This window comes from Phoenix dactylifera, chromosome 14 (genome assembly GCF_051530095.1).
Source record: "Phoenix dactylifera cultivar Ajwa chromosome 14, Ajwa_hap1_PhDact_Kaust_v1.1, whole genome shotgun sequence".
Lineage (NCBI taxonomy): Eukaryota > Viridiplantae > Streptophyta > Magnoliopsida > Arecales > Arecaceae > Phoenix > Phoenix dactylifera.
The window spans coordinates 13,622,395-13,640,544 of NC_143203.1; the positions used below are offsets into that span (position 1 = coordinate 13,622,395).

Below are 18,150 nucleotides of genomic sequence, written 5' to 3' on the forward strand. Positions count from 1 at the left end.
GATAATTTGACCTTAGTTTTGAAAAGATGTAAGGAGACCAACCTAGTATTAAGTTGGGAAAAGAGCCATTTCATGGTTCAAGAAGGCATAGTTTTAGGACACGTCGTGTCCAAGAGGGGCATTGAAGTAGATAAAGCCAAAGTCCATCTTATTTCTAATCTCCCCCCACCCAAAACTGTGAAACAAATCCAATCATTCCTTGGCCATGCTGGTTTCTACCGTCGCTTCATTCAGGATTTTAGTAAGATTTCCAAACCCTTGTGCAATCTTCTGGCCATCCCTTTGTCTTTGATAAAGCATGCGAGGAGGCATTTGAAAATCTTCGCTCAAAATTGACCACTGCACCTTTCATACGGCCCCCTAATTGGACCCTTCCATTTGAATTAATGTGTGACGCATCCGACTATGCAATTGGGGCAGTTTTAGGGCAACAGCTAGATAAAGTACCTCATGTCATCTACTACGCTAGTAAAGCACTCTCAGATGCACAATTGAACTACACCACAACTGAGAAAGAGTTACTAGCTATAGTATTTGCGCTAGACAAGTTTCAATCTTACCTTTTAGGATCCAAGGTTACCGTATTCACTGATCATGCTGCCCTTCGACACCTTCTTGCAAAGAAGGACACCAAACCCCGTCTGATTCGATGGATTCTTTTACTACAAGAATTTGACCTAGAAATTCGTGACAAGAAAGGAACTGCAAATATCGTAGTAGACCACTTATCTAGGATTCTTCTTGAGCCCTCTAAGAATACCTCACCCTTACATGATGCTTTCCCAGATGAACAATTATTTGGGGTACAAGGAATGAAAACGCCATGGTTTGCTAACATAGTAAATTACCTTGCCATAGGACGAATTCCTGATGATTGGTCAACTCAAGACAAGAACCGATTCTTTTCACAAGTAAAGTTCTATTATTGGGATGATCCCGATCTATTCAAGTATTGTCCCGATCAAGTAATCCGTCGATGTGTCCCCGAATGCGAATTTCAAAGTATTCTTTCATTCTGCCATTCACAAGCTTGTGGGGAACATTTTGGGGATAGAAAAACTGCAGGAAAAGTTTTACAGAGTGGATTTTATTGGCCCACACTTTTCAAAGATGCCCATAACTTTTCCCAAACTTGTGAACGGTGCTAACGGATGGGTACCATCTTCCGTAGAGATATGATGCCTCTCAATCCTATTTTAATTGTAGAAATCTTTGATGTATGGGGTATTGACTTTATGGGCCCTTTCCCACCATCCTTTGGTTTTGAATACATTCTGGTAGGGGTTGATTATGTTTCAAAATGGGTAGAAGCTGTCGCCACTAAAATTAATGACCACAAGGTTGTGATTAAATTTTTACATGAAAACATCTTTTGTCGTTTTGGCACACCCCGAGCCATCATCAGTGATGGGGGATCTCATTTTTGCAACCGGTTTTTCGAGGCTTTGGCTCGCAAATATAACATCACCCACAAAGTTGCTACCCCATACCATCCCCAAACGAGTGGACAAGTCGAGGTATCCAATAGGGAGTTAAAACACATCTTAGAAAAAACGGTACGTCCCGATAGGAAAGATTGGTCTCAAAGGATAAATGATGCACTCTGGGCCTATCGTACTGCCTACAAAACTCCTATTGGCATGTCTCCTTACCGATTAGTTTTTGGAAAAGCTTGTCACTTACCGATAGAACTTGAACATAGAGCTTTCTGGGCTATCAAAAAGTTTAACTTAGACATGGCAGTAGCTGGTCCTCACCGAAAACTCCAACTAAGTGAACTTGAAGAATTGCGCAATGAGGCTTATGAAAATGCTAAAATTTATAAAGCAAGGACTAAGGCTTTTCATGATAAAAATATTAACCGTAAGTCCTTCGAACCTGGTCAAAAGGTTTGGCTATTCAATTCAAAGTTGCGACTCTTTCCGGGTAAACTTCGCTCTAGATGGGATGGACCATTCATAGTAAAAAAGGTTTTTCCTTATGGTGCAGTAGAGATCCAACACCTCAATGGTGAACATGTTTTAAAAGTCAATGGTCAAAGGTTAAAACCTTATGTGGACTATATTACTGATGGGCAATTGATCGAATCCCTTAATTTGACGAACCCTGTTTATCAAAATAATTAAGGATGCACTGTGTCTGGCTGAAGACAATAAACTTAGCGCTTGTTGGGAGGCAACCCAATTCTTTTAGTTTTCTTTTAACATTGAGGACAATGTTAGGTTTAGGTTTGGGGGTATTTTTAATCATTTTTTTTGTTTTGTTTGCATCTCTTGCATTCGTTTTCACTTCATAATATTAGGTTTATCAAAAGAAATTAAAAAATAAAAAAAAATAATAAAAAGATTTTTTTTAAAAAAAATGTGTTCATTTTCATTTTTTATAAAATAATAATAAAAATTAAAAAAAAGTTTTTGTTTTAAAAAACCTAATTTCTATACATTTATGCAAGAATGATAAACACACAAGGTATATAAAATCTAAAAAGCCCAATGACTAGTCGGAAGTAATACAAATTTAAGTTCTTTTCATTAAGTCTCTCTTAGGGAGTTGTAAGCTAATTAATACTTCGGAATTTCACTACACACTGGCCGACACTTCTAAGGTATAGGCTCGATATTATGTTGATAGTATAGTAGCAACCTTGGACCCTGATGAATCATACTTATCTAATCCAAAAAAAAAAATATCATCAATAATAATGGATTTAGTCAGGAACATCGAAAAGGGCTACCTATTGTCAAAGATCAAGTGGGTTTGTGATGAGAACTCCGAGCATAAGTCCGTAGGGGAGTCTTGATGCCTGATACCTTGTGCCAACTGGTGTGAGAGTTGTCGACTGATTGCTCGTTACACAGAGAAATCACCACAAGAGTAAAAGTGCACAATTTATATATCTTTTATGATGTTAAAAAAAAAAAACTCTGTATTGACCTTGAAAAAGACAATAGTGTGAAAGCCGTCGTTGTAAAAATTCGAGTAAACTGGAATATTACAAATAAAGCCCGTGAGGTATTAAAGTAAACATCCACAACTCTTGAAATCCTGCAGATAAGATGATTTTGAATCAGTGAGCAGGTCCTTTCGACCAATTCTTGGAAAACTACTAGTATTAACAATATTTTGGAGATCCGAACTCTTAGCTTGTGTACGGTCCAGATTTCACCGAGCACTCCAGTATAAATGAGTCTTACAACTCCCTAACGGAAACTTAATGACTTCAACTTGAATTGCATCTCGACCTAGAATTTGGGCTGACTTAGTAAATAAAACCGTGTGTGCTTTGAAATTCTTATCATTTATGTATCTTAAATTAGATTTTAATTAAAAAAAGAGAGTTTTTTTTAGCTATTATGCACTTGGAATTTGAATTTTCATCAATCGAATTAAAAAAAAAAAAACAACAACAACAACAAATTAATCATAACAATAAATATTGATGTTTGTGGGTATCTTCACTGAAAACCCTCACGAGACTATAACTCATCCACTAGGGTAACCTAGGGGTTTAAAGCCTTGTTGCATATGGTAAATGCAATCGCGATGCCTGCGAAAGTGAGTTAGAGTTTTTTTCTAATTTTATTTTGCTCGAGGACTAGCAAAATATAGGTTTGGGGGTGTGATAAGTGCTTAATAATTCATAAATTAGTTATCTTTCCATAGCACTTATCAATGTTCTTAAACTAATAAATACATATTTTACCAGAAAATTGAATAATCATTGAAATAAATTTGAAATATGTTTTTGGTTACGATTTTTTATGAAAACTACAGAAAAAAAATATATAAGGAGGAGATTGTGTTGATTCTGTTTGGTAACCTGATGAAGTTAAGGTTATAATTAAATAGGTTTTGGTCCTGGCTCGATCAAAAGTTATAATTTGCTAAGGAAAATGTTTGATTAACCCTTTTTATTAAGTCATGGTATTGTTTCTAGTCTTGACTGGTCGAGTTCGATCTGAAGCAGTTTAGCAATAATTAAATTTGGAAGACATTGGGCTCGAGAACAAGTTCAAGCAACTCAACGATCATGACCCACCGCAAACTCAAAGCCAATTTCCAACCAATTCGTTACCTGCCTTCATATAAAATTTATAATAATAATAATAACTAAAAATTCACGATTCACTGTTCATATAAACAGTGTCCCGTTAAAACACTGTTCATATGAACAGTGTTAAAAAAAAAAATTAAAATGCCGAGAACACTGTTCATATGAACAGTGTTTATATGTGAACAGTGTTAGAGAAAAAAATAAAAAATACATAATAAATAAATAAATAAATAAATATATAACAATAAAAAAAATAAAAAATAAATAAATAAATAAATGGCTCGGCTACTGTTCATCTTCTTCCCCCGAAGAGCACCTCACGCGGCCGCCCACCGTCCGCGGCGACGATCCCGTGGCCAGCATCTCTGCCTCGTCTTCCGCCTGTGACGCAGCCCGCAGCTGAGATCCAGCTCCGCCATCAAGCCGCGTCGAAATCCCGGCGTCTCCCCGTTGATCCCGCGGCCACCCACCGTCCGCAGCGTCCTCCCGACGATCCCACGACCAAATCCGCCAGCGACCAGTCCTCCGTGATTCCAGTCGGCCGCAATCAGCCGCGTGCCCACCGTGCCCGTGCTGTCGACTCTTCCCAGCAGCGGAGATCCGGCCCCTTCGCCATCACCGCGTGCGGCGTCTTCTCCTCCAAGATCAGCGAACCAGCCGCGTCGAAATCCCAGCATCGTCGCCCAGTCTTCCGCCCGTGGCGCATCCGGAGCGACTAGATCCCCCGCCACTTCATCAGTCGGCACCTCTCTCCGCCATCACCGACCAGATCCCGCGGCCCCTCTTCCTCCTCTCCCGCGATCTACATCCCGGCACCACGCCCCGGAATCAGCCGCCGTGATTCCTTCTTCCCTCTCTCCGCGTGCGCCGGACGGCTATAAAAGGAGGGAGGGGGCGTTCGATGGAAGGGGAGAGCTCGGTTTGAAGAATAGAGGAGGCTCTGTTCGGGAGAAGAAGAAAGCTGAGAGGGAGAGAAAAAGAAATAAAAAAAAAGAGAAAGGAGGGGGAAAGAGAATGTTTTGTGATATTTTGGGAATGATGGGAGGTGAAGGCTTTCATTTGCAAATGGGAGGTCATCCAGAAGCCATGCTCAGCTAAACATCCAATCTAGGGCTGGATGAAGCCCTAGCAATGTATCAGGGCATTGTAGTTCTTACTCTTTTAATATTTTTAGAGCTTGTTTAAATTCTAATTTTCAATGAAATATTCCTTTATGATATTTAAACTTTGAGCATGCTAGTTACTAATCATGTTTGCTAAAGTAGTCTAAGATGATCCATGCCTAGGAAGATGAGGTGTGCTGCACCCTAGATTAGCATACTTAGGTAGACACTTCATGCTATACCGAAGATGGATCTTCCTAACACTCTTTATGTTTTTATTTTAAAAAGGCTTGTAGCCAATTTTGCATGCCTCTCCAAAAGATAAAAATTAAGAACACAATCCCTAATGCAATGCTACGCGGTGGATTCCAAACCCTAGATCCATCTACTTTGATAAATTTCAATTCGTACTCATAGATTAATTTAGTTAAATCAAGTTAGCAAATTCTTCTTCGCAATTCTATTCTATGCGCTCGTATGGAAGCAAGTCCCTCGGCAGGATTGACAGCAGATTTATTTTTAAAAGAAAAATAACTTATCTCCAATCCCTGTGGACCGACACCCGTAATCACTATCCTACAGGATACGTGCTATTGCGTGGTTTATTTTTGAAATTGAAATAACCGATCATTCATTGGCAGTGGGTCCATGTCTCCAACTAAAGTTAGGATGGTTTCACCAATTAGGATTATATGTTTCTGGCAATGGTCTTTTATAAGTATTGGTGAAATTTGCTTGATCATGCAACACTTCTTGAAAAGCAGGAATTGTAGGACAATCCTTGGTCACATGTGCATTACTCTCGCAAATTCCACATATACTTTCAACAATAGTTTGTGCTTTTCCTATATTGGCCTTGCTTAATTCCATGGCTTCAACCTTTCTAGTCAGATTAGCAATTTTTACATTGACATCATTATCATCTTTAATAAGATATATTCCTCCTTTTGCATTAGGTGCTATTTTAGATTTTTCATTTTTATTTGTTGTATCCCAAGCTTGTGCATTTTCTGCTAAAAGATCAAAATAATTCCAGGCTTCATTTGGTTCCTTACTCATGAATTCACTGTTACACATCATTTCTACAAATTGTCTCATATTGGAGGACAAACCAACATAAAAGAAACAAATGACCCTCCAAATTTTATATCCATGATGTGGGCAAGCAAGCAGAAGGTCCTTAAATCTTTTCCAACACTGAAAAAATGTTTCTCCATCTTTTTGTGCAAAGTTCATGATATTTCTTTTAAGTGTGTTTGTTTTATGTGTTGAGAAGAATTTCTTTAAAAATTCTTTTGTCATTTCTTGCCAGGTAGCTATGATCCTAGGCCTTACAGAGTGTAACCATGACTTAGCTTTTTCCTTTAAAGAAAAAGAAAATAACTTAAGTTTAACTACCTCTTCAGTGGCATCATTGAAATGAAGTGTTGAACACACTTCATCAAATTCTTTCAGATGCAAATAGGGATTTGCATAATCAAGTCCGTAAAATTTTGGGAGTAATTGGATTATTCATGGTTTCATGTCAAAAGCTCCCGCAGCAGTAGGAATAACGATACAGGATGGGATACTGGTCCTAGTGGGTTGTAGATAATCACGAAGCGTTCTAATAGGTAAATCATCTTGAAATTCATTATCTCCCTGATTACTACCATTATCTTCCATTTGATTATTTGAATTTTGAACAATTAAATTTTTATCTCTTGATTCAACTCGAAATAATCTATTCGTTTTATCTCTCTCCCACAACAGCATATACTGAAATTTTATTTTATTATATATATATTATTATTATTATTATTATTATTATTATTATTATTTGTTGGTATAAGTACCACCTAAACAGATCTAAACAAACACTCTAAAAAAAAAATTAATTAAAATTAAACATGCATTAAAACATCACCCAATAAGTTCTAATGTTTTTCTAAAAAATTCTAGACAGCTCCTAACTGGTTTGAAGATGACACCGAAGCCTCCAATCCGGTCTAGTAACCTTAGTCGACCAGGTAAGCTCCCAGGTAAGTGGAGGGGTCATGATGCGTGTAGCAAAGGTTCCACTTAAAACTCACTTTTCTCGAACAGAAACTGTCTCCCTTTAATCACTTAAAGGGACAAAGCTTGCCTAGACATCGATCCGGGCCATAGAGCGAAATTGGTGCAACTTTCAGTGGTTTTCGTCCTATTGAGCTCGAATATCCTTAGGGGCCAACGTCTAGTTGATTTTAATTAGGCTTAGGATATTTATGCACTGGGATGATTTTTGGGCTAAGAACAAGTGATGAAATTCCGACCTTATCTTTTTAATGGGTTCAGCCCTTAGATTATTTTATGCAAATGCTTTATACTATATGCAACAATCAAGAAGGTTTTTAACATTTTATGTCATGACATTAAATTGCATTTGAATAGTTAATCAAACAAACTAGCTAAATTTTTATTATTTATTTATTTTTTTATATTATTTTTTTAACAAGAGTAAAATTTTAATCTAGGAATTATTAAAATAGGACTAGTATGAACAAAACAGGAAAATTAATTTAAATACTTACGGCCAGAGTTCGTTCACTCCGGAAATCCAAAAATGTGATCTTGATCTTCCTCGTCACTGGTCCCGCTTTGTGTCGCCCTTGAATCTGAAAAGATTTGAAATTTCAACCTTGTTAAAAATAAAAAAAATTGAAGAACCAAAAATTAAAAATTGAAATTTGCAGCCTTGTTTTCGTTCGGACGTTGCAAATCCCCGGCAACGGTGCCAAAAACTTGCTACGATTTTAATCTTGCTCTTTTTAAAAGGGAAATTAAATGTAGAATACCCCAAGTATAGGGTGTAGCAAAGTAATATTCTCGGTGAGTCCGAGATCGAATCCACAGAAATTTGACAGTGAACAAAAACTAAAGGCTAAATAATATTTGGATTGACAAAAATATAACTAAGGTATTAGGATTCAGCCTAGCACTTAATCATGCATTTCTTAAAATCACCTATTATCTCAGTTAGATCTGAGTAAAGACCTAACTGGAAATTGGAGCGGTGAAAATACCAATTAATCGTTAATAAAATAGATTTAGTTTTATGGGCAGCATTACAGTAATTTTATTTTATAGCATTTCAATTGCGGAGTCGATGAAGCTTTGGTAGCCATGCGAGCGAAGATGGTGTGGTCTCCGGCAATAGAGAGTAGGTTCTTAACCGGTGGATTCTTGTGATGAAGGATGGTGGTGAAGCTCGATAGAAAGGGACTGTCGGATTCTTACACTGTAAGCTCGTATGAGACGGGGTCAGGTGTGAGGAATGCGTAAAAAAGTGGTTGAAGTAGGCATCTATTATACCCGAGGAAAATAACAAATCAAAAAATATATATAAGTTTGAAATAATTTCTATAGATTTACTGCACCATAAATCAAATCAAAAGCATTAAAATCTCATTGATGATTAAAGAAAATATATGAAGAAAATGCTAGGCTTTTTTCTAGCCTTAGCTAAAAAAGATTTAGCTATCCATATGAGATGCAGGCATTTTTATAAAAGGGATTAGCATAGAATAAATAAAATAAAGCATAAATCCCCTTTTTTTTTTCTTTTTCCTTTCTTCTCTTAAGAAAATAGAGGGCTCTGTTTTCTTTCTTTTTTTTTTCTCTTCCGATGGTTCCCTGGCTTCCTCTCCTTTCTCGCCCGGACTTGGATGGATCTGGCCTCCTCCTTCCCTTCTTCTCTCCCTCGCCCGGTTAGCTTCCTTCCTCTTCCGTCGGTGCTGGCCTCCTCCTTTTCCCGAATGGCCTCCCTGGATGCTTCTCCTCCTTCTCTCGCTCGGCTGAGAAGACGGATCGGAAGAGGAAGTGCAGATGTTGTGCTTCGGTGATTCCCTTCTGCCTCTCCCGGATCCACACCCTCGTAGCCCCTTCCTGGTTCCTTTTATAGACACCTTCAGCGGATTGGAGAAGCTGGAATGCTGCTGGGAGCGGATGAGACGCGGGATGGATGAAGTCGAATCGCTTGGGACTCTTCGGTTGGGAACGTTGCAGAAGTTTGAGAAGGGATGAGACGCGGGGTGGAATGATCCTGCTGGTAACGGCTGGAAGAAGATAAAACAATCGGATGGGGAGTTGCTGAGGCACGGTTGAAGATTTGGCTTCTTCCTTTTGCTGCCGTTGGGAATTTATTTTGATGTTTGAGAAGACTCTTCAAATGAATGATGGGAAGAATGGAATGCGGCTGAATATTCTTGAAACAGGGGAGACGGAAGCCATGAATGAGATGTGTCATGAATTGAAGAGCCGGTTTGGCTTAGGTCCCTTGGATGAGATGCCATGATGCTTGGAGAGCCACACGGACGATTTTGAAGATGCTGGGAAGCTCCATGATGCGGGCACTTGTACTAGCTGAAACATCTGGATATAGTGATATGGATTGCATGCGGATGACGGGCGGCGTGAGGCTCAGATGAGACGTTAAGGATTTGTTGAGCTCGGAACGCCAAGCATTGGGCTCAAACCCAACATTATTGGGTCTTTTGAATTACTTGCACTCGGACACAAATAAAACATTAATTAATCAATTTTATTAATAAAGATTAGCTCTAATATTAATTATGATAGTACAAAAATTTTACTTTTGTACTCTCATCAATATATATATATACATGCCAAACTAATTAGATTTATGAATATACATAGAAATTTTTTAAAATTTAAAAATTAACTATATTTTTCCTTGCAATTTTGTTTCATCTTTTTCTATAGTAAAATCAAATTACCAATAATATAATCATTGTATCTCCGTAATCCATAACATCCTATACTGACTAGCCAACCCTAAGATAACCATAAAACAATTTAGGGAAAAAATGAACAAATAAAAATTCTAATTGCAGAATATATACGACATCAGCTCTTTGAGTCACATGTGTAATTATAAAAAACCATCTGACAATTAGATTGAATTCTCTAGACGAGGAACCTTCAATATCAAATAATAAATCTAGTAAATAATATGTAATTATAAAAGGCAATTAAAGAAAAAAGTTAAAGCGCCAAAGATTTCCCTATTTGGTGTTGCCTGATCCAACCTGATCAACTATGTCAAAACCCCAATTCCATTGCTCTGCTGCACCAAAGTCAGCACCTTAGCCAACTTCACCAATCTCAAAGACTCTCCATCCTCTTCATGACCTTCATGTCTACTTCGATCCATCCATCCTTATCTGGCTAGAAATCTAGGACCACGGTGTATGCACGTGGCTGGAAGGTGACCAGTAGATATGATCGAAGTTAGAGAAGGAATGTGTATTGCTGCTACACCCACAAGCTATCGACTATGCTTCGACGGGCAATGTGAAGAAGGAGAGAGAGAAAAGAGATGCTATTAAGTTACTTGAAAGTAGGCTAGTGTTGGCTGTCGGCCATCCCCTATCCTTATCGGCATCGAAAGAAGCCATCGAGGTGGAGAAGGAGGTGGATAGGCATCAAGGGCTTGGGAGGAGGCTTCAATCAATAAAATCTCTCAAATCATAATTTTCCTTCTAAAGGAAATTTATATCAACTAAGAACCGGCTAATTAGGCACTTGGAGTTGTTTGAATGATTTACCAATCTAACTATAGTTTTTAATTGTTTTTCTTGAATAACATAATTTATAGAGCAATCTAGTTGTTCCTCCAAATCTGGTCGATATCTTTTCCACTTGGTGCAAGTGGAAATTCTTATCCGTCCTGCGATGCATTATTCTCATGCTTGTAGTAGCTATTTTATGGTCATGTTGGTTGGAATGGAGCTCTAGATTCTTCCTCTACAATGTTCAGCAATTAGGTGGATAGGAAAGTTGTGAAGCTCTTCTCTGATTATTCAACCTCATTCAAGGATCGTGAACTTCTGAACTTTGCAATGGTTGTGAAGAAACTTGTCACGCCCCCGACCTAAGATTGTGAGTCGGGGATCGCTGCAGCCGCTGCATACTCATAAAAAACTCTCTCCACAAGCATGCAAGGTATCTCAATATGATATCATATATAACCAGCAGAATAAATTTAAATAATTAACATTCAAATTCTAATTTAAATGACAAAATTAAAAGTCTTACAATAAATAATATTCCAAAATTTTACATCAAATCAAAAATAAAATCTAGTGTAAATAAAGATTGTCAAAATCTTATCTCTAGTTGCTCTCCCATGATAAATTCTAGAGTCAAGCTAATTGTTCAAATCTTTAAAAATATAAAAAAATCTATAATGAGCTAGACAGCTTGATAAGTAATGAATACCTTAACTTGAAAATTTATGTAAAAACGTATGTGACAATAGTAAAACAAAAATTATCACAAATCAGTGTAAAGACATAAGCAATTCCATTTCAAAAAACAAATCCATTAAGATCCATTCCTTTCAAAATTCATATACACAATCATAAATCCGATTCGAAACAAATCATATTCAACTCAAGAGCTTTTAACTATGGCCATACTTATACTTGCTCTTGATTGATGGAGGGTTGCAATCTTGTAGGCTGGAGAACATTATGGTGGATGGACAAAATGGTGAGACCCAAAAGTCATTTGTGTTCACTCCCATGTCTATCGATGTTGGCACAAGTTACTCCAAGAAAGAGGCCTCGATGCAAGCTTAGAATGGGAATCTAGATCCTCAGTCCTCCGACCAATAGCCTCTATTTGGCTTTTGGTTGGTGGGCATTAGAACTAGATTGTTGAGGCCCCCCCATTTAGGGGAAAGGGGAAAAGTTGTAGACCCTGGCATTGCTTAGGGCACGAGCATTTTCCTATCCCGGACATCCTCCCTAGAGTTCCCCTTGGACTTTGAAGGCTAGCAAAATAGGCTAAGTTTTTTAGGCAGTGGATGATGGATTATCTAATCTCCATTGTTGGTGCATGGTCTAGTAGTGGTGAAAGGGCGGGTGTGTTGATCGGATCGGATTTAGGTCAAGCTTGGGCTTGTTACTGGGTCAGACCATAGAAGGAATCGGAAGAGCCCACAATATTTGTGGGCCTTCGCCATGTAGACATCCATATGGAGCAAGTCCAATTTTCCTCCGTCCCTAGCCCTAGCTTGTTTAGGCTAAATGAAATAGATCTCCTTGTCCACAAAGTTGAGGCATGCTCCTCCCAAATCCTAGATACATGATCGGACCCAAGTCGTGGAGCCCATCAGGCTTGGCCTATCTTCTCTTGAGTCTACTTTTGGAAAAACCTCAGCCACTCAGCCTAGCTCGACTCTAAGGAAGAGGCTCTGCCCCTCCGAGGAAGAGCTCCAAGAGTCACATAAGGATACAAAGTTCACACTACATGCACTACATCACCGAGATCCATATCTAATATTTGTAACCATAGAAGGATCTTTTGTCAATAAATGACATAAAGACTGCTATGACTCGATGTTAGTGGTTTTGCTGGACCTGATTTAAGATGTTGTTCAATTAGGACTATGTGGCCATATGAAGTGAACTTAATCCGAGAGTCATTTTCAAGCTATATATGTAATAGTCCAGCTCTCGGGCTTGTGGGACAGCCCGAAGAGGCCAGGCCCAAGCTCGGGCATGCCTTGTTGCACATGAAGGAGGAGAAAACTTCCGATTGGAGTCTTCTTCCTCCTCTGATAATGCCGGACTCTGAGAATCCTGAGGCAATCCCAACACTAGCCAGACTCAAGATTCAATCTATTTAAGACTCCTTCCTTCCACTTTGATTGTCATCAACGAAAATTTGAGATATCACTGCCGATTTCCAAGTTCTTCTTCCAGATTTTCTTCATCAATTTATCACCAGAAAGGCCATCGAAACCTCACTTGCCTTCTTCTCTCTTTTTTTTTTCAAGTTTTAGAGTTGTTGCCATGCTGATTTGCACTGAAAAAATCACTAAAATTTGATCCGAAATAGGGGTGCCCTATTTCGGCATCCTTCTTCCACGTTCACCACCACCGGCTGCTTATTTGAGCCGGACTTCACCATTTCTTGGGATCATCAATTTTGCATGGCCGTCGGTCAAAAAAGAATCCACCACGATCTATGCCGAGTTGTTCACCCCTTGCACTTCTTGATCTTCTTCTACCCTTCTTCGTGCCGGCCGACCACTGTCGCCGACGATGCCGCGACCGAAGGGCCGTCTGTGGCTATCATCGTCGAGGCTGGGCCGACTAAGTGGCCTGCCATGCTCTGATTCGAGATGAGAGGAGGGATTGACTCTCCCCTATTTTAAGAAGATAGAAGAGAGTCTTCTCTCTTCTTTCTCTCTCCTCTCTTCTCTCTCTCCTCTCTCTCTTAATTTCTTTTCATTATAGACTAGGTTGACCCTAGTTAAGGGCTCTGAACTAGTGTCACTGCGACCATCCGTCATGCTAGCTTTAACCCGAATATTGCTGAGCATCGTTGGACTCTATTACCATGAATCCCTATTGTGTTTTATGAACCATGGTTTGATTGTCTTTTCATGATTTGACTAGTTGGACTGGCTAGAGCCAATTGACCCAGATCGTCGGACGCTGCATCTAGTCGACCCTATTCATCCAAATTGTTAACCACCGTTGGACCTCTAATTGATAACCCTTGATTTATTTTTTTGATTTGATATATGATTCTTGATCAAATGAATTGGATTATATTGCACTGACCGATTCAAATAATTGGGCGTTGTTATCTAGTTGGTCTTGTATATCTTTTTATACAATTCTATTTTCATGGTCAGCCTTGGTTTTGTATGGGGCTATAGTCATCCAAGCAGAAAGAAGCCCGACGAGATCTTATACTCTAGTTTCTCTCTTTTTCTATTTTTTTCTCTTGGTATTTTCTCTCTCTAGCTTGATCCAAAGAAATTTTGGTTAAAGGCACCTAAAGGGTAGTCTTAGATTACTACATGATGGTGGAACCTTTAGTGGATTAGTAGGAAGTTCTGGGTTGTCGGATATCTTAGATAATTTTTGATGTTGATTTGGTTCTATAGGATAACAATCTTTTGGGCAAGAAGATATTGAGCAAGATTTTGCGCACTCTGGTTTGTAGATTGTGGTAGTTTGTCTGAGTTGTCAGCAAAGAGGTAAGAATTATTGTATACTGACCTGCATGATATAGATATTTTTGTACCTATATGTATTTTATGCTAATGATCCCAATAAGTAAGAAGCAAGAATGATTTTATGATCATTTTGGTATTAAATTGTATTTTGATCATATTTACTTGTGATTGATAGTATGATGGGTGCATATATGTACATAATTTATAGTTAAATAATAGGACTAATGGATATGGTGCTTTGGACTAACCATGTAATATTGATTGCCCCATTACGGATGAAAAACATGACCGTGGTTAGTCTAAAGCCAGAAATAGAGTTAAAAAAAATTGATGCATGGATGTGAACTTGATTAAATGAATAAAGACTTTGGGCTCATCTCGTTATCATTGGTTGCCCTGTCACAGGCTGAAAATATGATACTACTATTTATGCCGTGACAGGCTAGAAATGTAAAGCAATTGTTTGTTCCATCACAGGCTATAAATGTGAAACTACTGGTTGCCCCATCAAAAGCTGAAAATGTGACATTATTGGTTGCCCCGTTACAGGCTAAAAACGTGATATTATTGGTTGCCCTGTCATGGGATGGAAACATGATCAGAATTTGGCCCAAAGTAAAAAAAACAATTTATTCAGATAAAGTTTAAAAGGAATGGAACAATGTATTAAGTAAAGAAAAAAACATCTGTATAAGCATTGTTAACAGACGTAATTACATGTACAATTTAAATACATATTAGACGGCAAACAGAATATTAAGCATATAGAGCAAGTTTAAATATTAAGCACAAATTAAAGCTATAAATAGAATATTAAAGCATCAAGCAAAATCACCCGCATGGATGTATGCCGACTGAGATCCGTAGTAGAGAAGGGCGGTCAGCCGGAGGAGGGCGGTCGACCGGATCAGTAAATGGCTTCGACAAAAGGAGGAGAAGGAGGAGGAAGAGGGGGAGGAGGAGGAGAAGGCAAGCAGAGATGGGGATGAGGAGAAGGCGATACATCTGCAGGGAAGCTTTGCGGTGGGTACGGGCAGACGGAAGGAGGAGGAAGAGGGAGAGGAGGAGAAGGAGACCGGCCAGAAGGAGGAGAAGGAGCAGGAAGAGGGGGTGGAGGAGAAAGAGGCCATCTAAGAGAGGGAAAATGAGATGGGGACCAGCGCAGCGAGGAGGAGGCGAAGGCAGAGTTATTTGGGCTGAGAAGGGTCAATTTAGGGCTGAGAAGGGTCAATGGAAGGGGTGATCGGGCTATTTGGGGATAAAACTAGCTTCCAATGATGCATAGAAGTGTCATCCTAAGATTGGCTTTCGACGATGCTTTTAAACATTGTTGGAAGCCAATTTTAGGACGACGCTTCAAAGCGTCGTGGTTTCAACTTGGCTTCCGAAGACGCTTTTAAGCATCATCAGAATTCAATATTAACATGTTGGTTTCGCACGGTGCTAATAAGCGTCGTCTTAGTGTAATTCCTGCCCCGACGCTACTAAAAAGTGTCGGCAAATTTTTGCAGGGTGACTAAATTGCTAACGCTTCTTTTTATCATCGACGCATGAGAGTCGGAATATACTATTTTTCCTGTAGTGTTGTTATTCCATTCCAGCTCTGCTTGTTCTTCCTCTAAGAGTTGTATTTCTCGACGGGTGTTGGTTTGTTCTGCTTTAAGGAATGTGAGTCGGTCCCGATGCGCAATTTATCTTTTGAAGCCTTGGAGGGGTAATTGATAGAATTTCTTTTTAAGCCTAAGAAGTGGCTTGTATAAAGCAAGGATTAATGACCTCCCGACTATTTCCAATTTCAAATAATATAATTTTCTTAGAATCCTTTCTTTCTTTATAATAAAGTAGCTAGATTTGTAATAATTTCTTTACTAACGACTGAACTTTAGATCAAAGCAATTTTTTAAATTGCTAATATATAGCAAACTCCTTACTCTTTGGATTCAGAAGAAGGGCCAATGAATAAAATTTCCTCTTGACTCTAAATAAAAAGGCATCACAAATCCAATTAAGTGCTGTTGAACGATATTTCATGGGTTTAATATGTAGGTGGATAGGGCGGTATAAAAAGGTCTGAAATGGGATAGATGTAAAGGCTAAATGGAATGGTTTCAGGGTAATAAAGAATATCTAATACTTTGAAATCTATTTCAATAGAGATTATTCACTCTTTTATAGTGTTTAATACACACACACACACACACACACACACACACACACACACATATATATATATATATCATGTGCATGAGTGCGTAATTTTAGATTCTTTATTCTTGCTATCTTTTTTGTCAGAATTTTTTAAAAATCCTCAGTTTTTTTTTAATTTATGAGTCTTTAGAACTCAGAATTTCTGAACTTTGTGTCGGAAAATAAAAAATCGTGAAGTATATGAGGACGCAACATGGCTCCGCCTCTAGCAAACGGTTTGTGGTTCTGGGGTCTGCCAGAGGTGGGTATATATTTATATATATTATTAAGTAAACAATGTTGATCGTACATTTTTTTGACCATGTGCTCTGACTATCAAACCTTTTGATCTCTATGACTGGATACACACAATAGACTGCGTCTACGGCCTGCAGAGCAAGTAGTTTGTGTGAAACCTTCATACCTAACCTCATAGACTCTTCTACTGCGTTATTAGAGCATGACTGGTTCCATCTCCTGGTCTATATATACCGATCCTCTCCACGCCTTCTTATGCCGCCAAATACCCTCATTTCCTCTAAACATTTAATTTCGTATAGGAAAGAGATGGCTTGCCATATCCTCCTCTTTGCTCTCCTTGCCCTGGCTTCCTCTCGTGTGATGGCCTCCGATCCCAGCCAACTTCAAGACTTCTGCGTTGCTGACCTCAAGTCCCTTGGTAATTACTCTTCACTCTTATCATTAATTGGTTAATTTCACCGTAATCCTTAGTTGCTTAGCTTCTTCCTTTGGATGCAGTCCTTGTGAATGGTTTTGTTTGCAAGCCACCAATGCACGTGACAGCGGACGACTTCTTCTTCTCCGGCCTCGATATGCCAGGCAACACGTCGAACCAGCTTGGGTCCAAGGTGACGCAGGTGAATGTGAACCAAATTGCAGGGCTCAACACCCTCGGCATCTGCTTGGCTCGAATAGACTATGCACCTTACGGTCTCAACCCACCACACACCCATCCCCGGGCCACCGAGATCCTTACAGTGTTAGAAGGCACGCTCTATGTCGGCTTTGTCACATCCAACACCAACAACGGCAACCTTCTCTTCACTAAGATGCTCAAGAAGGGTGATGTCTTTGTGTTTCCCGAAGGTCTAATCCATTTCCAATTCAACTACGGTCCAACGCCTGCCGTGGCCGTTGCAGCCCTAAGCAGCCAGAACCCTGGAGTGATCACTATAGCCAATGCAGTCTTTGGATCAAACCCACCCATCTCTGATGCGGTTTTGGCCAAGGCCTTCCAAGTGGGCAAGGATACGATCAAGTATCTCCAGGCTCAGTTCTGGGTGGATAACAACTAGTGAAGAAGGCCACAAACGGCGTAGTGCAAGTGTTAGCACATATGGTTCATCTTGTGAATTGCTTCCACAAAGCGATTGTTTGGCATATGGTTAAATAGGTGTCTGTTTAGTCGACCAATAAGAACACCCGCTGGTTTAGAGGTGTTCATTTGTTTGGTGTACGTGTATCGTATTCTATATAATTTAACTTCATAAGGATTAGAAATTTCTCTTTCTTATTATGGAGTTTTTTATATAAACGTATTGTTTCTATTGAAATTTTGTATAAAAAAATAATTGGGCCCTATCGAAAGTGCAGAGCCCAGAGCTGTTATCTTCAAAGGATCACCCATCTTTCAATTCTGCAATGCATCAATTGTTCTCTCTTGCTCTGTTTGCTCGCTGGCAAGTTTGCTAGGTTCTGGCTCCAACCTTTAATGGTAGCTGCTTCCAACATACCCCATAGGGCCATTTTAACTTCTGCAATATGTC

At 39.1% G+C, this 18,150-nt stretch overlaps 1 protein-coding gene across 1 annotated transcript; it reads left to right on the forward strand.

Moving 5' to 3' along the window:
- Window positions 1-16,799: 16,799 nt before the first annotated feature.
- LOC120106656 (putative germin-like protein 2-1) lies at window positions 16,800-17,701 on the forward strand. Its single transcript, XM_039119674.3, has 2 exons — window positions 16,800-17,042; window positions 17,123-17,701. The coding sequence occupies exons 1-2, from the start codon at window positions 16,877-16,879 to the stop codon at window positions 17,677-17,679; spliced, it is 723 nt and encodes a 240-aa protein (XP_038975602.3). The 5' UTR covers window positions 16,800-16,876; the 3' UTR covers window positions 17,680-17,701.
- Window positions 17,702-18,150: the final 449 nt, after the last annotated feature.

What these genes read in the sequence shown, in the direction of transcription:
- LOC120106656 (XM_039119674.3), top strand. Translation starts at nt 16,877, where the DNA reads ATGCCGCCAAATACCCTCATTTCCTCTAAACATTTAATTTCGTATAGG. An exon ending in TGCTGACCTCAAGTCCCTTG is followed by an intron (nt 17,043 to 17,122) that starts GTAATTACTCTT and finishes CTTTGGATGCAG; the next exon opens with TCCTTGTGAATGGTTTTGTT.